Here is a 22,682-nt window from a genome sequence, read left to right on the forward strand (position 1 = left end):
ATGGAATCCCTTCCCCCTTGCGTGAAGGACGTTCAGAAATTGACAGGAAGGATAGCCGCATTAAGCCGTTTTATCTCAAGATCATCCGAAAAATGCCACCTCTTCTTCAACACCTTAAGGAAGTCAAGAACGTTTGAGTGGACAGAAGAATGTGAAGAAGCGCTAAAGCAGCTCAAGCAATACTTGACTAGCCCACCTTTACTCGTAAAACCGAAAGACCACGAGACCTTGTTGGTCTATCTAGCCGTCTCCGATACAGCCATCAGTGCCGTGCCGGTCAGAGAGGAAGATGGGAAACAATCGCCAATCTACTACGTGAGCAAATCACTACTTGATGCAGAGACCCGATACAGCCAGCTAGAGAAGTTGGCCCTCGCTTTGGTCCACACAGCAAGAAAGTTACGTCCATACTTCCAGTGCCATCCGATCATAGTTGCCACCACGTATCCCTTAAAGGCCATATACTCCATAAGCCGGAACTATCCGGTCGATTGACAAAGTGGGCAGTGGAGTTGAGTGAATACGACATCACATACAAACCACGGACCGCACTTAAATCTCAGGTATTAGCCGATTTTGTTGTTGACTTTGCACCTAACCTTACTATACAGGCCGACAAAGAGTTATGCTGTCTGACGGAAGAACCCGATCAAACTGGAACTTGGAAACTATATGTTGATGGATCCAGCAACGTACGAGGGAGTAGGACTTGGAGTCGTCCTTTCATCACCACGAGGTGACAACATCGAGCGATCAATCCGATGTAATTTCAAAACAACCAACAATGAAGCTGAGTACGAAGTCATGCTATCCGGACTCGGACTAGCCAAGGAAATTGGGGTAAAACGTATTAACGTATTTAGTGATTCTCAGCTTGTAGTTAACCAAATGCAGGGAACTTTTCAAGCCAAAGATACTAAGATGACGGCTTATCTGGGCAAGACGAAAGAGCTCCAATCTTGCTTCGAGGAATTCACCATCAACCAAGTGCCTAGGGGGGAGAATGGTCATGCTGATGCTTTGGCCAACCTTGGGTCAGCAATTCAAACCGCACAACCTAAAACTATAACGATCACTTGTCTTCGATATCCAGCAATCCAAAAGGATGAGGCCGAAGAACAGGTGATCGAAGTATCAGTCGAACGAACATGGATGACCTCCATAATGGAATATCTTGAGAAAGATATACTCCCGGATGATCGGAACGAGGCATGATGGCTTAAAGCTCAAGCAGCACGGTTCTGCATCATCTGAGGTAAACTGTATAAACGTTCATTTACTGGTCCCTACTTGAAATGCATTAACCCTGCAGAAGCAAGATACGTCTTGTCCGAGTTACACGAAGGGGAATGTGGCAACCACTCAGGAGGAAGAAGCCTCGCGCACCGCGTAATAACCAATGGTTACTACTGGCCCACCATGAAAGCAGACGCGGCTGATTACGCCAGAAAATGCGACAAGTGTCAGCGGTTCGCCCAGATATCACATCTGCCCCCAGAGCCGATGACTGCTATCACTTCACCATGGCCATTCATGAAATGAGGGATGGACATTGTAGGCAAATTGCCCACTGCACCCGGTCAGAAGGTATATATGTTAGCGGTGACTGACTATTTTAGCAAATGGATAGAAGCAGACTCCTTTCACCAAGTCCGTGACAAAGAAGTCAAGGGATTCATATGGAAGAACGTGATCTGCCGGTATGGAGTGCCCAAAGAGATTGTCACGGATAACGGATCACAATTCATCAGCGCGGACTTCCAGGACTTTTGTAAGTTCTGGAATATAAAGCTGAGCTTCTCAACACCAAGATATCCTCAGGCAAACGGACAAGCGGAGTCTTCCAACAAAGCCATCATGAACACCCTGAAGAAACGACTAGAAAAGGCCAAAGACAAATGGGCAGATGAGTTACCAGGCGTATTATGGTCCTACCGAACAACTACAAGAACATCGACAGGGGAAACACCGTTCTCCCTTGCCTATGGGATGGAGGCAGTAATCCCAACAGAAAGTGAAGTACCCACCGCCAGATATGAGCTCACGACAGACAACGAGAATCAAGAAGCTATGTGCCACGAATTAGATCTCCTCGATGAGAAATGAAACACATCCAATATCCGATTAGCATCGTATCAACAAAGCATTGCCAGGCACTACAATAAGCATATCCGTACCCGCACGTTCAAGCCGGGTGACTGGGTGTTACGAAAGGTGTTCCAGAACACCAAGGAAATAGGTGCGAGCAAATTAGCCCCGAATTGGGAAGGACCATACCTGATCACCAAAGTGGTTGGACATGGAGCATACAAGTTGCAATCGACAGACGGACGTGACATCAACAACAGTTGGAACGCCATCCATCTCAAACAGTATCACGCTTGATCCCTACGCTTCTACTTTATTTCATAAGGTCTTCCGAGACCAACTCAATTTACTACACGTTTACTGACCTTTGCATGCAGGTCAGAACTACATTCGGGCTTGATCCCTTAATTGGGTATGTAGGCAGCTCTAAGGAGCGCAACCCCCCTTCCCCTCCACACTCAAGGGGGAAAAACTTTAGATGTAAAAGGCGCAAAAGTGCGCCTCTCCCAAACTGAAAAATTTTCGCTTCGCCAGAAAAATGGCTCTCGCCAGAAGAATGGCCTCCGCCAGAGAAATGGCCTTCGCCAGAGAAATGGCTCTCGCCAGAAGAATTCGCTTCGCCAGAAAAATGGCCTTCGCCAGAGAAATGGCTCTCGCCAGAAGAATGGCCTCCGCCAGAGAAATGGCCTTCACCAGAGAAATGGCTCTCGCCAGAAGAATGGCCTTCGCCAGAGACATGGCTCTTGCCAGATAAATGGCCTCCGCCAGAGAAATGGCCTTCGCCAGAGAAATGGCTCTTGCTAGAGGAATGGCCTCCGCTAGAGAAATGGCCTTCGCCAGAGAAATGGCTCTTGCCAAGAGAAATGGCCTTCGCCAGAGAAGTGGCTCTCGCCAGAAAAATGGCTCTCGCCAGAGAAATGGCCATCGCCAGAAAAATAGCCTTCGCCAGAGAAGCGGCTCTCGCCAGAGAAATGGTCTTCGCCAGAGAAACGGCTCTTAAGAATGGCTTTCGCCAGATAAATGGTTCTTGCCAGAGAAATGGCCTTCGCCAGAGAAATCACACTCGCCAGAGGAATGGCTCTTGCCAGAGGAATGGCCTCCGCCGGAGAGATCACCAAAGGAGCGGAGAAATCTCCCGCCTAGGGGCAAATTTACACCCCCCGCCCCCTCCACACCCGGGGGAGAAAAATTTTCAGGTCAAAGGCGCACACCCGTCTTACCCTGAACGTCCTGAATTTAGCCTTAAGTTTAAACAACTAAGTCTAAATGGGGGAGAAAAATTTTCAGGTCAAAGGCGCACACCCGTCTTACCCTGAACGTCCTGAATTTAGCCTTAAGTTCAAACAACTAAGTCTAAATGGGGGAGAAAAATTTTCAGGTCAAAGGCGCACACCCGTCTTACCCTGAACATCCTGAATTTAGCCTTAAGTTCAAACAACTAAGTCTAAATGGGGGAGAAAAATTTTCAGGTCAAAGGCACACACCCGTCTTACCCTGAACATCCTGAATTTAGCCTTAAGTTTAAACAACTAAGTCTAAATGGGGGAGAAAAATTTTCAGGTCAAAGGCGCACACCCGTCTTACCCTGAACGTCCTGAATTTAGCCTTAAGTTCAAACAACTAAAGTCTAAATGGGGGGAAAATTTTTCATGTAAAAGACGCAAGCCCGTCTCACCCCGAATGTCCTAAATTTAGCCTTAAGTTCAAACAACTAAAGTCTAAATGGGGGGGAAAATTTTCATGTAAAAGACACAAGCCCGTCTCACCCCGAATATCCTAAATTTAGCCTTATGTTCAACAACTAAGTCTAAATGGGGGATAAATTTTCGTGTAAAAGGCGCAAGCCCGTCTCAACCAGCATATCCTGAATTTAGCCTTAGGTTTAACAATTAAGTCTAAATGGGGGGAAAATGCTCATGCTCAAGGCGCAAGCCCGTTTTACCCCGAATATCGTATATTTAGCCTTAGTTTAACAACTAAGTCTAAATGGGGGGAAAATTTTTCATGTAAAAGGCGCAAGCCCGTCTCAATCCAAATAACGTAAATTCAGCCTTAGTTCATGTAACTAAGTCTAAATGGGGAGAAAATTTGAGTCATATAAGACGTAAACCCTGCAGCTCCGTCTTTTATTTTCCTAGGAAAACGACACACAAACTCAAAACTTGAGATGAAGACCCGTCGTGTCCATCAAAGCAAAGTGCGCCTCTCCCAACTGGAAAATTTTCGCTTATCCTAATAGTCTCGGCAGACACCGAACATCTTGTTTATCCTGCTCGATTGCGCGTGAGTCCAAAAATTGTAAAGCCAAAGAGGCGTATCTCCCGTAAGCGGAGCCGTGATCACTTTTATCTTGTAAAGCCAAAGAGGCATATCTCCCGTAAGCGGAGCCTTGATCACTTTTATCTTATAAAGCCAAAGAGGCGTATCTCCCGTAAGCGGAGCCTATATCACTTTCATCTTGTAAAGCCAAAGAGGCGTATCTCCCGTAAGCGAAGCCTAGATTACTTTTATCTTGTAAAGCCAAAGAGGCATATCTCCCGTAAACGGAGCCTTGATCACTTTTATCTTGTAAAGCCAAAGAGGCGTATCTCCCGTAAGCGGAGCCTTGATCACTTTTATCTTGTAAAGCCAAAGAGGCGTATCTCCCGTAAGCGGAGCCTAGATCACTTTTATCCCATATCAGGCGGAAGAAGCGCAAAAGATGTAAATCAAGGAGAGGGAAAGAAGACCCAACAACTTCCACCCTGCTTCACTTTGGCAGAACCATCGGTCCCGTAGGACCCGACGACTCCCACTCTGCTTCACTATGGAAGAGCAGTCGGTCTCGTAGGATCCGACGACTTCCACCCTGCTTCACTATGGAAGAGCCTTCGGCCCCGTAGGACCCGACGACTCCCACTCTGCTCCACTATGGAAGTGCCGATAGTGCCGTAAGACCCAACAGACTTCAACTCTATCTCACTCGAGAAGAGCCGACAGTCCCGTAGGACCTAAGAACTCATACTCTATCTAACCACATAAGAACCGTAAGCACCACATATAACGGTTTAAATCCGCCATCCATAAAAGATAAAAGAACATAAGCTCCATAGGCAGCACGAGCTCCGGAAGGTCACACTACAAAGTTGAAATAGAGGGAAAAGTAAGATGAAGAAACGTAAGAGACGTCTATCAAATTTCACTCCCTAGTTGAAAAAATTCCAACTAGGGAGTGGGGGACAAACTGTAATGGGTAAAATTCGTATGAACCTAAACTGCACTCCAATAACGGACCAGCCTAGCTTGTCTCGGCAGACAGAGCAGAGCAAACACGCTCTGGCAGAGGCGCGATCCCTCTGCTCTGGCAGCGGCATGATTTCTCTGCTCTGGCAGAGGCGCGATCCCTCTGCTCTGGCAACGGCATGATCTCTCTGCTCTGGCAGAGGCGCGATCCCTCTGCTCTGGCAGCGGCATGATTTCTCTGCTCTGGCAGAGGCGCGATCCCTCTGCTCTGGCAGTAGCGCCATAGTAAACATTTCAACGCGAAAGTATACAAACTGGATTATAAGCTTAAGAAAACCTAGTCAAACATGGGTGACTAGGTCAAACGAAGGTCGCGGAAGATCGTTTCCTAAAAAATCGGAACCGCTAGGGTTTCAAAGAACATTCCAAAAAGCCCTAACCCTAGTCGCCTCCCTGCAGGCCCATAACCTATATATACTACTTCACTAACACAATAAAGGTACGACGTCATTGATACTCATACTGTCAATCTCACACTCCATTGATCTCCCGTTCTCCCCGCTCTTCCGTTCCGCCTCCACGCTCACAACTTCAAGGGTTCCGATCGCTTGACTAGCCCCGCTAGCCCGGACGTTCGTCGCCCCTTGTTCATCGTCGCTCACCAGCTTTGATCTAACTTCCGGGACACCCCGATCTTCCGGATACTCCATTTACTATTGCCTTTTCCTTTATCATCTACTTATTTTCGTTACGTTACTTACGTTACTATTTTATATCAATTCGCTGACTTGAGCGTCGGAGGCCCTTCCATCGACACCCCCACCGGTGCTCTTCGGAGGGCTCTAACGTTATTTGTGGTCTCAGGTTGCTAGTGCCCGTCGATCCAAACGTGACTGACGTCGCTTCCGTAATTGTCGGATTCACCCCCTACATCAATATTCATGAAAAATTGGCGATCAATCAACTAAGCAAACAATAAGAATAAGAACACAAAAAAGATCAAATGAGTCTTGATTAATTGAAATGAATAAAATCAGAAAACAATCATCTGTCTACTACCAAATCCTATGATAAAAAGTAATAGCCACACATGGACATATGAACTAACAATGAAAAATAAAGAGTAGAATAAATCATCCAACAATAAAAACCACAAAAGCTGTGATGAATCTTCAGTTCTTGCTTCCAATCTTCAAGTGTGTTGTCTTTCAAGTTCTCCAAGTATAAATGTAGGCAAAAGTAAAGGCTAGCTCTTTTTCTCTTGAAACTTTCGAGGGGTATTGATAGACCAGGGTGTCAGACTGAAGAAATCAAGTGAAAATCGATTTTTGGGCCAAAAAAGGTCAAAACGTGGTCAAACCAAGCGGATACACGGCCCGAGGCGCAGGCGCGCGTCCTGGCCGCATGATGTTTTCAACTTTGCGCAATAATTTTATTTTGGCCCGTTCTACCTTGTCCGAGGTCCAATTTTCGATTCGTACTTTCATTTAGATCATTTTTATCAAATTAAGCTTTCATATTCTTGAAAATTCGCTCAAACAACAAGGAAATAACAAGTTCTCGACAATAAACCAATATACACTCAAATAAATCATCAAACACACAAAATCCTCACAAATTAAGCATCAAATATAACATATCAAAATGTAAAAATGTATGTTTATTAATGAGACGGAGGAGTACTATTTATTGTGTTGGGTTCACTATTCGAAACTAATGTATGTAGATGAGGGCGTTTTACTGAGCTTATCATCTTTTTAAAATAGTTTATAAGTTTTTTTAAATTAAAAACTTATAAATTTTTTCGAAGTATTTGACAAAATAAGATTTTATATAATTTATACTTCCTCTTACCCACTAAATATGAATCACTTCTTTTTAACACGAAGATTAAATAGAATGTGTAAATTGGATAAAAGTAGTAGGGTCCACAACTTTTCAAAAGTTAAATATTGTCTTTTATGAAAATAATAGTATATCTTTAGTGGAACAACCCAAAATGAAAAACGAGTCATCTTTATTGGGACTGAGGAATGTAAAAATAACATCTCCATAAAATAAGTTCATTTATCTCAACTTATTCTTTTACAATCTTATACTATGCAACAAATATTTAACAAATATTATTCAACTATGATTTATTATTTTCATCATATATTCTTCCTAACAAAGATTGTCTCTCTAACCCAAAATACTCTCCCAAACTTATGTGTTTAATTATTCAAATACTTTAATAATTTATTAATTTTTAAAAACTTACATCGTATAAATTATTAAAGCTTCAAGCTCTTTAAAATAAATTTAACCAAAACTCTCGTAATCAAATCTAACTTCCAAGAGAAACCAAGTACGCACTAATTTGGTTTTATTAGTGTTATTTCACAATATTTGAATTTGGGTTCATCGGACTTCAATTTACTTTTATATCATATTTATTCATCTACCATCAAAACGATCGTCTATCATATTAATATGTGTGACCAAATGTTTATAGCGAAAAATAAATACTAGATTTTTAATGTTAGGTTTTATACAATTAGGTTTTTAAGTGACTTATTTACTTTTAGTTTGTAAACGTTAAAGACTTATTTATTTTTCACAGTAAACGTTAAGGGTGTTTTCGCTACACAATCATTCTTCTTCTTTTCCTTTTTTTCAAAATTCTTAATACATGTCTTCTTAATTTCATATATATTACATTTCTAATAATTTTATGAATAAGTTATTGTATTAAAAGTTAGGGATATACATGCTACTTAACACAACCATATATATAATATTGTATTTTTTAATAATAATGTATTGTGTGAGATAGTCTTTAATACTTTGTTTAAAGAATGATATCGTTACGTCGGTTAAATAAAGAAATCATTAATTTGGTGATGTATTATGATTTTTTAATACAAGTGTAGCAGCAAATCAACTATTAACACACGACACGCTACTAAATATATATATCAGCAGAGTTGACGCAGATTAATCAACTAATGGTCATGGAGACTTGATCAATCAAAACGAAAGTCCAAAAGGATTATATATGTTTGCATCAATTAAAATAGTGTGATTTTCGTGGTGGCCACACGTATTGCGAGTGAAACAACACAAATCACTAATACAACATTTAGTAAACATGATCTCTTTTATTATGGGATTGGGATTTTGACTATTGGTTATACTTATATTAGGTTATTGCCTATGGCTATGGGCGATTTAAGTGAAACGTAAACGAAAATGAATGTTGATCCATGAATTAGTCTTGGTATTTATTGCCCATGCTTTCTCATAAGAGGTGATTTCTAGTGTGGACCCGTCATATGATTAAAATTTAATTTAATTCTAATTATGGATTAGTATATTCTAATAATAATGAATTATTAAGCTTCAATTATAAACTATAAATTCCTAATCATGATTTAGCGAGTCTTAGGGGGGTGTATTAGTTTAGGATTTTAAAAGATTTCTGCAGACTTTTAAAATCTGGGTGTATTCGTTCATGACTTTTAAAAGTTTATGAAAATCTGGGTGTATTCGTTCAAGACTTTTAAAAGTCTATAAAAATCTAAAGGTATTTAAAAGTCTATAGATTTTAAATATGGAGTGATTTTCATGGATTTAATTCACAAAATACACGATATCAAATTCGAGGTCGGACCATGAGAATTCGCCAGACTTCAATTTCCAGCGCACGCTCAGACCCAGCGGCCGAGGCTCAAGAAGCCAGCGACCGCTGGGACCCAGCGGCCGCTGGACAATGACTAATGCATGTTAATTTCTCCTAAAGATGAAGACGTAAAAACGTGAATAGATTCGAGCTCCCCCGCAAGCGGCTGGACAGCCCCACAACCCCACCCCAGCCGCCTCATCCGCAATGCCATCCTCGACTTCTGGCCATATGGGCAAACACAGAATGTTAGCAGCAATTTCTTTCATCAATCAACAAATCCAAATTATGCAGGTACTCATCTATTCACCTTCTTCTTCTTCTTTTTGGGAGCAATTTGTTTCCCCTCTTTGCCGATTTCAAGATTTTGGGTTATTGATGATAATTAGCAATGAGGTTTTGGGTTATTGCATATTGTTGACATCGAAGATATTGCTTAATTGTTTATTTTATTTTTCTTGTGCAGGATGAGCTAGTTGAGCTAGAAACTATTGGCGGAGTATCTACTGTTTGTCCAGAGTAAACTCTTTATCTTAACTACTACTACTATTAATATAGTTTAATCATTTTTATTTTTACTTTTATTGCGACAAAATTAGAGACAAATGTTCAATTGAATCAAAAATTTGTTTCAATGGACCCCAGCGGTCGCTGGGTATCCAGCGCTCGCTGGGCCCAGCACTCGCGGGCGCCTAGCGGGCGCTGACTTTGTGGATTTCAAGTCCGAAAATGTCACGCCAATTCTTGGTAATTCATAGCAAATCCGTCTAAGAATTCATTCAAAATTCATTCAAAATCATGAAGACTCCGTCCGAATTCTATGGATTTCTAAAATCCACGGACTTTTAAAATCTACAGAATTCTGGAACTAATACACCCTCCTTAGTTGTGAATTACTAACTCTTATTACAATTTACTAAACCATAGGTAAAAATTACTACTACTAATTATTAATAACTACTTGTGATTTGCGGACGTTCGCACGCAAGTTTTCATCTTCTCGTAATTAAATTGGCAAACGATGAAGAAACAAGACTCAAAATTTTTGCTAGTTAACCAATTATTTTGAGATTGTCAATTTAGTCATACTTGTGTCTATTTAGTATAGTCATCGTCAAAATATTTTTTTTTTGAAGAGGTCATCGTCAAAATATTATTTTAGTGAAGGCTAGGTCAAATTTTCAGCCACATTTATAATCTATTTTGGACTACTAAATTAATACTTAATCAGCGGGATTTCTTAGCTACAATTGGAATATAATTTCAAAGAACACACATAATGCTTCTCAATTTTATTTTCTTTTATTTTTGTGACTATTGTATTATTTATTTTTTATACTTGCACTTATCTGACCCTTTTTTTATTTATTTTTTTAAGGGACTTGGGCTTTACTTTTACTGTTTTACAGTTCTATAGAAAGTAGAGTGTAATCGAAGTACAAATACAGCTCTTCCGCATATGAAGTTGAGCGTATCATTATAGAAACATTCACTCATAGCAGAACTCAATAAATTAAATGGAATAACAAACATCCATTAACATGAATGCAAGCGAGAGGAAAAGGGTCACACCAACAAAGCATTTGCTTTCAAAAGTCTGATTTGCAACAGTTGTTTCCTCCATTTGCAGGAACAATTGAAAAAAATATATACAAGAGATTTGATAAATTTAAGGTGAAGAATAAGCAGTCACTTCCCCTTTTCATTGTCATCGATGGCAGGAGACTTACAGATGGGACATAAGTTCTTCAACGGCAGCCACTTTTTAATACAAGCCACATGAAAATCATGGCCGCAGACTCTCAATATGCCAACATCATCCATGTTCTTGTATTCCTCCTATTAAAACATAGAATTGCAAATTAAGGACTCTGGTTGAAAACCGAATTAATTAACGATGAGAAAATGAGAGTGGAGTTGATTAGGCGTATTATGATCCAACATAGAACAGAGACGTGTGGATTCTCACCAAACAAATTACGCAAGTTCCATCATCTTGAAATAGGTCCGAAGAACAGTATATCGACTCAGTCAGGCACTTTGAAATCAAGCCATCTGACAATCCGGTGCTGACACTTCCAATCCTCTCTCCTAGGGCCAAGAGTTCCTGCTCGTGCAAAATTTTAGCATTACGTGAGCTATGAGATGATGAAAAAAAAAAAAAACAGAGAAAAAAATAACAAAAGGACCTCATAATTCATATTGTCTATGTCGAGCCTCATGTCCCTGTGCTGATCGACCATAGCTCTGGATCCATAGTACGAAGAGTGGTTTGTAACCACGACACCCTGAATTGCAGCCATAGAAGAATGGTGCAAAATAAGGAGATAAATTTTAATAAAGCGTAAGGGTTTTGCATGACTGCTCAACTGAAGTGCAACTCAATAAAAGAACACTGCTTGAAGCCAAGGGTAAGAAACTGCCAATAAAGAAGAAAACCTGAGATGTCTTTTTTTTTTTTTGTCTACCTGTAAATGTCTTATATTAAGTAATCATCACATCCATGGATTGAAATGCATTGCAAGTGAACAATGAATTCAGACGGCAGGCACCAGATATCCTAGAAGCTGCATATCGATCTAACATTTCTAGAACCTGTCACTAATGCACACTAGTTCTGCAAATATTAGCAAAATTTAAATACAAGATCCCCTTTAGCTCACACAGAAAAAACAAAACACACTCTGTAAATCCATTGCAAATTAAGTCATTGCTTTCAGCAAAACTTAATTGAAAGGAAGATTTGGATTTGGACCACACAGTTAATAAAATCGACTAAGCAATTTATCTGTAAAGGTGAGAACTACTAGCCATTAGCATTTTTAAAGTGAAACTGAAACAGTGACCTAAAGCTAAGTTCACCACAAAATATAAAGACATCTTCTAGGTCAGAGATTTATTTCCTATTTCTCATCCATGAAAATATAACTCAAATCACTTCAAATAAAAACCTCAGTTGTCAACCACAGAAACTTGCCTCCTCAGTAGAAGCTCTATATCTCTCACTTGATACGTAACTTCTCTCAATCCTGTCTACATTCCGAAACCTTAAGCTGGATGAGGGTCGTGGATGCCTTGAAGGACAACCTTTTGCAACCATCTGGTGAACCTGATCTGAGGTAGCTGCATATCCAGGACAAAAGTTACTAGATGAAGCCCTGAAAGTAGGACTAGATCTTTGACCATAACCACTTCGGGATCCTCTAACAGACTGATTCAAGTTACTGCCAACATTTTGAGGAATATGATTTCGATTTGAAACATCATTGGTCAATCCCCCAGTCTCAAGGGAACCATTAGAATGGTTGTTTAGTGTGTTCAGGTAACTCGGATCGTGATTAAAGAATGCGGAATCTGAAATAAAAATTAAATAAAACATCTCAGTAAAATATATCGAATTACAGACAATGAGATAATTCCAGGAATAAACTAACTTGAACCAGAAGTCATCCCACCAGCAGTATGTGATATAAGATTTTGATTCCATTCCCTCGTTGGCGGATTCAAACTCTGGCCCCAGAAATCCCCTGAATTAGTCTGATCATAGGACCAGTAAGATGAAGAATGACGCACAGAATTTGACAGATGATTTCCAGCCAGATTGGTTTCCAGGCCGGCAGCAGCTCTACTTCTGATATTTCTCAATGTCCCCTCACTGCCTACAGAGATGGTATTAACTCCATAACTCGGAGGATATTCCAAGGTTGTATGATAAAATTCAGAGCTCTGCTTTTCCTGCCACGGGTCTACTGGCAAGTGAATATCCGATGAACTTCCAGCATTGTAATATCTGCTTGTAGATCCACCGTCACACAATGGAGCCACAGCAGGGCTTTTTCTTTTGTATGGTCCTTTGCCACTGACTGTTGGCTGATCATAAAACCCACTATGTACTCCCTCAACTGTTTGCGCTCCCATGTTGGATGAAGATGGGCGATGGGAATAATTATCTTGATGCATGTGCAGATTTACAGAAGCAGGTTGATGTAGAGAAGGATCACGAGATGGACAAGGAGCCACTGTTTGATAATGTGGCAGTTCACCATTATGAATAGACGAAGAGTATGCACTGAATTTAGAAGCAGGGGTCCACTGAGAAGGATAGTGCCCGCCTTGAATTGTCGTACCGTCCACAGGATAGATAATTGAACTGCTTTCAGATACATCCCTTCCTACACCATCCAAAACAGAACATAAGATTTTTTTTATCTTTTCATCTTCATATGGAAAAGCTGACAGTGACTGTTACCCTTACTAAGAATGACTCACGTGTTAGATATGTAGAAACCAATTTCTGGGCTCAACAGCATAACTGGCTTCCCTATAAACTATGATCCGGACACAAACTCAACGTATTCAAGCCAAGAGTATTCAGACTACATGACATATGCCTATTAAAAATTTCATAACAATGAATCATAAATATAATTTCTTTCTCTCGCTTTAGCCTTTTAAGGAGTGAGTCATAAAAAAAGGCCACCCAACAGACTCAAGGATGGTCCAAGAGAAGACATCTGATCTATCAATAGGGTCACAAAAAAAGGAGTGAGTCATTTCCAAATGACTGCATTAATAATGAATCTGGCTTTAGCCTTTTGAGCGAGTTATAAAAAAAGGCCACCTAGCAGACTCAAGCACCTCAAGGATTGGCTATTTGATCTGATCCATCAATAGGGTCACACAAATTTATATGCTCTTAAAGAGAGAAAGGACAACAATGGTCAGGCAATAGGCCAGACATCTAAATAGACTGCTAGTGAAGAGCTGCTTAATCAAAATAGATTATGAATCCTATAACATTCCAATAATAGAAAGTTGAATCAAAAGATTGAAGTGCTTCAACTTTATACCAATGGGCATGTAAGGTTGCTCTGCATAATTCCAACTCTGGTCATTGTCAGTCTCAACAATTTGAGGAGTGTTAAACATGTGTCTGTGCCCCATAGTTGTCTAGCAGTCTGGAAATAGTTACTCCAGCAAAAAAGACACCTGCAGGGATCTTGTATTATCTCAGGATGCAACATGCTATTACTGATAAGTTTCAAAGAGCTGAAGGAAGAGTATGTGATGATAACTTAGGATATAAATTAATGCAGTCATTTGGGAATGACGAAATTTAGAAGTATGATGGAACAACGTTAACCTGTGTAAAAATCCACAACCTAAGAAAAATATGTAACGCAAAATTCAAGAGCGAGAAAAGATTGTGTACAATAGATATGAGAACTTGACCTAATTTCAGTGTGGGGATGAAACTACATGTAAATGCATAAGTAGCAGAAAGCATATTTTTTGGTGCCATAAACCCTTATTATCAAAGAGTAGCTCCTTGCAACGGTAGACCATATTTCCATCACAACTACAATTTCTGGTCGTGCTATTATAGAAAGTTCATGTCATGGCTATAATATTGATTTCATCAGCTTCAGAACCATGGCTATAAAAGAAAATAAGGAAAATGCCATAATAAGGATTTACTGACAAGTGATAAAGATATAGTTCAGAACTGTCAGGCAAACCATGAAGTTGAGTCACATCGAAATTTTATACTTTGGAGATGCCAGTTAAACTGAAAATATAAATGATTATACTGGGAACTGATTCAATTAACAAAAGATAATTACTGTTACACCTGCCCTATCAGGTAGATATGTACTATTGCAAGAGGAACCTTCAAAAACACAGTATAGATACAGAGCAGGAAGTAAAATTAGCATCTGCATAGGTCCTATGTTCCCCGTGTTAATGATACTTAACTATTCAATGATCTCAAAGTAAGAGAAGCTAGTCTCCTCCCTTGGGCATTCTTCTTTCTTATCTTCATGAGGCACCTCGGTTTTTGCAAATTACAACAATATATCATGATTGACCACCCTGCCATAGTATCTTTTTCTCTTCCAAAAATTTTAGAGGAACAGTCAATGTAAATGCACTAAATCATAGCCCCACTTCATGAATCATATGCTAATTTACAGATCAAAGGATGTAATATCATGTTAAAATTACCTTGTTACACTGCACAGGTGAATCCAATATCTTGCTCATACAGAAGTAAAATTTATTGATTTATTAGAATTTAGAAGTCAAAATTCGTATATACACTTGAAACAAGTAGAGAGAAAGCTAAAGCTACCACCAAAAATATTGATGTTTTTAGTTGATAATAGGATCATAAATTGTAAATATGAGGGAACAATAGAAATGAAACAACTCTGCCTCCCCAAGTTTCGGTACCTTATATATGATCAGAATTCAGAGGTAACATTCATATGAAGTAAAGTCATAATGGAAAATCCATCTTACAATGGTTCTGACTTTTTCATATTCCTTTAATTAAGAGGGACCTCCATGACGGCATCTGTCTTCACCAAAGGAGGGAAATTCTAAAACTTTCTAGTAAGTAGTAACATAGTAACTCAGAACAATTCACCACTTTTATCAACATAACAATTACACAAAAAAAAAAAAGTATGTGCAATATTAGGCAAATCACGCATCCAAAAAACCACGTGGACATTCAAGAAATTACAGGGATCATAAATTATTAATTTCGTCTTATTAGGAAATCAAGCTCAGTACTAGATAAGAAGATTAGTGACTACCAAACAATTTAGAGGATGTTCTTAGTACCACTAACTACAACATTTGTCTTTTTCTGTCGGGCTACTATAGGAAATTGAGAGCACTAAGTGGCAATCATGCTAGTATACTATGCTGACATCTCGCATCAAATAATTCAGGTTACAGAGTTAATCTGCTAAAGAGAACTCAAGTATCATCCCCTGAATGTGGTGACAAAGGTGTATTTTCAAATCATCTTAAGCATCAGTATCTCAAATCGTCGCAACTAAGAGCTCTCGTACTTTACATATAGGTACCAAGGGGGCATGCATAAAGATGATCGCAAGCCAATGCATCTCTCCTACATGGAACGAATCACAGTATAAAGATATTAAAACAAGCCGTAGTTCCAAGCCAACAAAATATAGATCTCCGTTACCCATTGGCCATTACCAACAAGGAAATAAAAGGTTATAGTAATTTCTATGAGGCCATAAACAAGCTTTTAGAACATTGGTCTTGCAGTATCCATATAATGCACCATCAAGAACAGAAAAATTATGTTAGTCGTTTGAAACCAAAAATATCCCCAAAACACCAAAATATGGCCGGCCTCATTCACCATGAATTAGAACATCATATGACTTATCAAGAGTGGTTTGTAAGGAACCATCATTTTGCTCAAAAATTCAAAATAATGCGCAATTACAGGTAAGATCCACAAAGTTAACTACAACTTCCTGCAATATATTTTTAATATGCTAGCTTTTTCCTTGTTCAACTTGGAGGTTGATGCTCAGCATAATGAAACTGAGCAGGGCAATCTAACAATTCTCATAGGGGCACCAGAAACCATAAGCAAATCTGTTCGTCAGTTATCCAGATAGATCAAAGAAGTGCCTGCAATACCACTTCTAATTTAGATTCTTCACATAAGAGAGGCCATGAAGCTGATTGACTAAGTAGATGCTCTAGCTGAGTGCAGGCAACTAGTGCTTATTTGATCTTTTAAGTTTTAAGAAGCTGATGTCACTAGGAAACAAACTATGCATGAAACTAAGATCTCGATGCATTCTAAGAACTGATAAAATATAAGGAAGCTAAGCATTAAGAATTGATGTCAGAAAGAAATAAAGGGATCTAAGCTTCAAAAGATCTCACCTGCAGATTACTCTCCCATCCATATGCTTTGGACACTCAGGTTCATTCTTAGGCAAGGAAAGTGACAAAATGATATGATGTCATTGTCCGCAAATGCTAGCTCAAGAAACTGGGAAAAACCCTAAATTTGCACTAATAGGCTTGATATATAGATTCCTACAATCAAAGGCCTCCATATATTAATGCCTCCAGAAACCCCTGCCTGCATATTGGAAGGAGATCTAAACCTACTTGTTTTCAATGTAATTCAAATTAATTTTGGTACAAAAACGTACAATGCTAAAAATCATCAACAGGCATATATTGGGTAGCTAGAATCACAGCAAACAGAAAAATAAGCAAAACAGAACCGTTTGTTGATTGCAGATAGCCATACAAAAAAGAAAAAATAAGACATAAGTAGACTTTGGAAATGACACGCAATATTTGTTGAATATATAGTCATTATATTCAGTATTGCTAGTCTACCACAAAAAAGAGACAGGAGAAGAGTTTTCCAGAAATACAAATACTTCACCAGGTACTACGAGGGGCATAAATAATAATGGTGGTGTACCAGGCAAACGCTTTGTAAACTTGAATTATCAAACCTACAATATTTCAAGTTTTCAAAGCATTAGGCAGAAATGGCAAAGTTCCTGGATTCTCCTTTGCTCAAGAACCTCTGCATGTTAATGCATTTGGATGAAACTAACTTATTGGCTCAAGGCATTGTAACCACATCACGTAGTCAAAACTATTAATCGTCTCTGAATTATCCACCAGCATCCTCATGCATGATTTGCATATATAAGCAACCTTGACTTACAAGAAATGTCACTTTTCAACCATCCTCATGCAGGATTCTGTAAGGCTCAAGCGAGGGCATCATCTCATCATTTCTACCAACCAAATAAAAAGTTCATCCCTTGGCAACTTTCCTATATGTAACTTTCCTCTTTAATAAGAATAGTGCTATTTATATTTGCTACAAGAATAGATCACAATCTCATAATGAGAGTTTCCAAGTTTTTCCTTTAGCGTAACAAGATACAAGTATTATATGAAGACTTAGTCGTATTTAAAAACTATAGAACATGAATGTTGACCACCACATTGACTTAAAACAAGCAATAAGCTTGATTAGTTAACATGTAAGTCTATTGAAAATCATTTGTACAGTCCAAACTAGCAGCGCAGGTTTTCCAAGATTGCCACACAAGACTACTATTTATCTGTACCACGATTTACAGCAACTTTATGTGTGTGTGTATATATGTGCGTGTGTGTATTACCCAAATTTGAGTTATTAACATTTAAAAACAAATGCGAGAAACAAGTTTCAGCAAACATCAAATAAATGAAATAATCAACTCATCAGCACAATATACATAATCTAAATGGCAGCATAACCAAAAGGGAAGGAAAGTGGAAGCTACAGGCCCACAGTATATACGATCAATACCTAAAACATCCTTAACATACAAACTCGGAAAAATAAAAGGTTTCAAATTGGCAAAGAAACGCCATCACTTGCCGATGACGTTAAGTAATCGGATCATCAACTAATCAATAAACGAGAAGCGAAGTAATCAGAATCAAAATTATCCCCCAAATAAAAAAGCAAGAACCTTGGATGATCGGCGATCGCTGGGGATAATGATCAACGGCGAGCGGTTTGCTTGTATAGATGATTGCGTAGAGTCGCCACACGGAATAAAGGGACACAAATGTAGTGAGAGAAATTGAAGGGATGGGGAAGTTGAAGGAAGCGGTGAATGAAACTGAAAATATATTATACTAGTAGTTGATTCGTGAATGGGTAGCGTATGCGAAATCCTCTTATACAAACAAACAAAAAAAAGATTAGGAAATAATGGTGGCATAAAGAGGATAGTAATAATATTGAATTAAAAAAAGTGGAGTTTGCAATGTTGGTGGATGAGGACCACAATTCACAATCAAAGGAAAGAATTTGCAGAAACGATACACTTTTCCATAAATAATAATCAAAGCACAAAGATTGGTGGGCAATCTTATGTTCCAAAATTGGAGTGAGCTAGTCTAGGGCTTTTATAAGATTTTTGTTTCCTTTTCCTCTCTTATTATGGAAACTAGTATGCCTCATTTGCCATGCACAAGAAATATTATATGTGTTAAATTTAATATTTTACTATTAAATAAAAAAATTCTATTACTTTTATTAAGTATAATAAAATGTGAAAATTTTGGAAACATACATATATTGCATATGTACTTATTTGGAGCTTTATGGAGTATTAAATCTTGGTAAACTTTTTCGTCGAAAAAAATTATGTGGTAGGGTCAAACACGCAATCGCTCTGGGCCCGAGTCGCGCGGTCCTCCTCCTCCCCTTCCCCCATTTTCCTCATTTTCGCCCCAGACAATTGGATAAAGTATCATTTTTTTGTTATTGAAAATGTCATCTACATGCATTAAAATTATCATTTATATATATATATATTTTTATACAAAGTAATGTTTGCATTATAAAAATATCATTTTTTGTTATTAAAAATGTTTACATGTATTAAAAGTATAATTTGTAATGTACCATTTAATTTTATGCAAAGTATTATTTGCTTTTATAAAAAATCGCACATGATTTATCACGATACCTCATAATATATATATATATATATATATATATATATATATATATATATATATATGGTGTGGTTCTAGAGAGAACTACATTATTTGTGAGAACGTGAGAACCATCAAATCTAATGCATTCACTGTAAAAATTAATGCATTCGCTGTTAAAATTAATGCACTCAAAAAAATAAAAAAAATTGCTCCCTTCAGGATTCGAACCCAGGATCTGCATTCATCCAACAAGATGATACATCCACCGTAGATCTTGATAATCGAATGGCTGAAAATGGTTCTCCGTTCTTTTTTTATTTAGGGAAAATTGCACCTAAATACACAAACTTTGTCGAAAATTCATATTTGACGCGAAGTTAGGATTTTACATTTTAATACACCAATTTAAGAAGTTGTTCAATTTTGACACAATTTTGAATTCCGGCGACCGAGATATTGACGTGACAGCCGGAATCGCCACGTCACACACACACACACACACACACACACACACACACACTCCACCCCCTCTCTCTCACACCCCACTCTCTCTCTCTCCACACGTCAGCTTCCCCCCACCCCCCACCCCCGATCGGACCCTCCCCCAGAACCGCGTCGCACCGCCGCCGTCGAGCCCCCAGGCGCAAACCTTCCCTCCCGCCGTCAACCACTTCCCCCTCCCAGAACCGCGTCGCACCCGCCGCCACTTCCCTAACCGGCTTCCCCCACCACCATCACTCTCTCTCACCGCCTCTTCCACCGTCGCCCCTACTCTCCCCACCACCACACCTCTTCCTCCACTTCCTTCACCCCTGCCGCTGGGCGGCGACATCTCGGCGGAGCTCCGGCTCCTGTGGAATTTCAAAATCGTGTACCTCCGGAGGCTGAACGGCGACACGGTGGTCGCAATGCGGAAGAAATCGGAGGCGAATTCGGGGGCTGGGTGAGTGATTTGCGGCGACGGAATTGGGGGTGAGAAGAAGGAAGCTGCATTGAGAGGATTGGAGGAAGTGTATCTCGAACCCCCGAGATTTGCTAAGAAATCGAGTTTCCGATTCCTGCCGGATTTGATGGAGGATGCGATGGATGGGTACCTGCGGCGGGTGTTCATCGCCGATGAAGACGGCGCGGTGGACTGGTTCTACAGCAATTAGGGTTTAGGGCGGGGGGAGGGGGTGGGGGGAAGCTGACGTGTGGAGAGAGAGAGAGAGTGGGGTGTGAGAGAGAGAGAGTGGAGTGTGTGTGTGTGTGTGTGTGACGTGGCGATTCCGGCTGCTACGTCAATATCCCGGTCGCCGGAATTCAAAATTGTGTCAAAATTGAACAACTTCTTAAATTGGTGTATTAAAATGTAAAATCCTAACTTCGCGTCAAATATGGATTTTCGACAAAGTTTGTGTATTTAGGTGCAATTTTCCCTTTTATTTATGGTTCTTTCTTGAACCTCTCCCTATATATATATATATATATATATATATGTTAATTTAATATGATAATACTAAAATTCAAATTTGAAATTTATATATTTAAAAAATTTAAATAATAACAAACAACAAAATACAAACATATATAGGTTCAAAAAATTTAGCAAGTTCAATCTATATAATTTTGCAAGATCAATAATCACAAGATATAGAAACTTGTTTTAATATAGAGTTAATATATAAAACTATCCACTTTCATATTGTAAAGATAAAAATTGTCCACTAAGATAAAAATAATAAAAACTGTCCACTTTTTGACTGAAAAGACAGAAATACCCCTTACTTTAAAATTTAAAAAAATGGTCAGTCATTTATCTCTTTCTCTCATCTCTCTCTTCACCTTCACGTCACTCTCTCTCTCCCTTTCTCTCTCCCTCTTCCTCTCCTTCTCGTCCTCGCTGCCGCTCCACAATTGCCGCCCACCACCACCGCTACACTGCTGTTCTGAGACGGAGCAGCGTTGCTCCGCCACTGCTGACTCACCGGGGAAGAAGACGCTCTTCTGGCTCGGCACCTTTGACTCCGCCGCGCCGCCTTCCCCGATCCGACGCTCCGCCTTCCCCGGTTCGACGCGCCGCCTCCCTGGTTCGACGCTCCCTCGGAAGCTTCCCCCTCCGTTCGCCTACATCAGCGCCTCCTCTGTACACCTGAATTCGAGTCCGCCCCACCCCTGAATTCCAATTCGCCTCGCCGGAGTCGTTGCAGCGGCTGGGCAGATCCGGTGTAGATCCGGCTGGGCAGATCCGGTTGAATTCTATATCAATCTCTGTCTCTCTCTCTCTTCCCCGGTCAAAGCAGATCCGGGCATACCACCTTTCTTTCTTTCTCAAATTGAGGAGTAATTGGATGTTTTATATCCAATTCCATCGGATTTTAATACCTCAGGTTCGTCAACAAGGATTTATGCCCTCGTCTTCTTCGTAATTTCGTTTTCTGATCTCAACAATGCGATTATATCTCAGTTTTCTGGAAATTATATATGCCTCAGAAATTGGTTGTTTTGGGGTTGAATGCTGTGTAAACGAGGTAATAAAGTGCTGTAGAAGTTGATTTGTCTAGCCCTAGGTCGTGTTTGATATGTTGAAGCTTGATTCGATTCATTGTTAAATCTACTATTTCTAAAAGTTTTTACATTTTATCTATGAGAAGCTCCCTTCTAGAATAAGGGTTTCCATTTTAGTTAGTGTCTGCAACAACTAAGATATTTGATTTTATCTGCTGAGGAGTAATTGGATGTTTTATAACCAATTCCATCGGATTTTAATACCTCAGGTTCGTCAACAAGGATTTATGCCCTCGTCTTCTTCGTAATTTCGTTTTCTGATCTCAACAATGCGATTATATCTTAGTTTTCTGGAAATTATATATGCCTCAGAAATTGGTTGTTTTGGGGTTGAATGCTGTGTAAACGAGGTAATAAAGTGCTGTAGAAGTTGATTTGTCTAGCCCTAGGTCGTGTTTGATATGTTGAAGCTTGATTCGATTCATTGTTAAATCTACTATTTCTAAAAGTTTTTACATTTTATCTATGAGAAGCTCCCTTCTAGAATAAGGGTTTCCATTTTAGTTAGTGTCTAAAACAACTAAGATATTTGATTTTATCTGCTGAGTTCTTTGTGGAGGTTTTTTGCAATACACTAATGATTTTTTTTTTTTTTGTGGTTTTGAAAGTTTGCTCTTTTATCATTTCATGCTAGTAGTTGAGGCCAATTCATCTGATGGTTTTGTTCTCATTTTCACATTTCATTTGTTTAAGAGCCACGATTTTGAGTGATGAATCCACTTCACATTTGATCTTTTTCGTTGGTTGCCCTGTTGTCATGACACTTCTTGTTAACAAACTGTTGCTATTGCTAAGATTATGTTTTACTTTTGCGATTTTCAGCCACGGAATCCCGTGATTGAAGGAGTTTCTA

At 39.3% G+C, this 22,682-nt stretch overlaps 1 protein-coding gene across 16 annotated transcripts; it reads right to left on the reverse strand.

Moving 5' to 3' along the window:
* Window positions 1-10,467: 10,467 nt before the first annotated feature.
* Window positions 10,468-18,793, reverse strand: LOC130997710 (probable E3 ubiquitin-protein ligase ZFP1). Of its 16 annotated transcripts, none has more exons than XM_057923118.1 (9): window positions 18,304-18,712; window positions 16,694-16,895; window positions 15,275-16,432; window positions 13,822-13,960; window positions 12,427-13,143; window positions 11,949-12,325; window positions 11,161-11,259; window positions 10,941-11,078; window positions 10,468-10,810 (listed from the first exon to the last, which is right to left on the reverse strand). In XM_057923118.1, exons 4-9 carry the CDS (start codon window positions 13,913-13,915, stop codon window positions 10,661-10,663), a joined length of 1,575 nt encoding a protein of 524 aa, XP_057779101.1. In that variant the 5' UTR covers window positions 13,916-13,960; window positions 15,275-16,432; window positions 16,694-16,895; window positions 18,304-18,712; the 3' UTR covers window positions 10,468-10,660. The 16 variants fall into 16 exon arrangements, with proteins under 16 accessions (XP_057779101.1, XP_057779094.1, XP_057779096.1 ...); XM_057923111.1 differs by having other exon boundaries at window positions 12,406-13,143; XM_057923113.1 differs by having other exon boundaries at window positions 12,406-13,143; window positions 16,694-16,849; window positions 18,304-18,691.
* Between the last annotated feature and the right edge of the window lie 3,889 nt (window positions 18,794-22,682).

This window comes from Salvia miltiorrhiza, chromosome 8 (genome assembly GCF_028751815.1).
Source record: "Salvia miltiorrhiza cultivar Shanhuang (shh) chromosome 8, IMPLAD_Smil_shh, whole genome shotgun sequence".
Lineage (NCBI taxonomy): Eukaryota > Viridiplantae > Streptophyta > Magnoliopsida > Lamiales > Lamiaceae > Salvia > Salvia miltiorrhiza.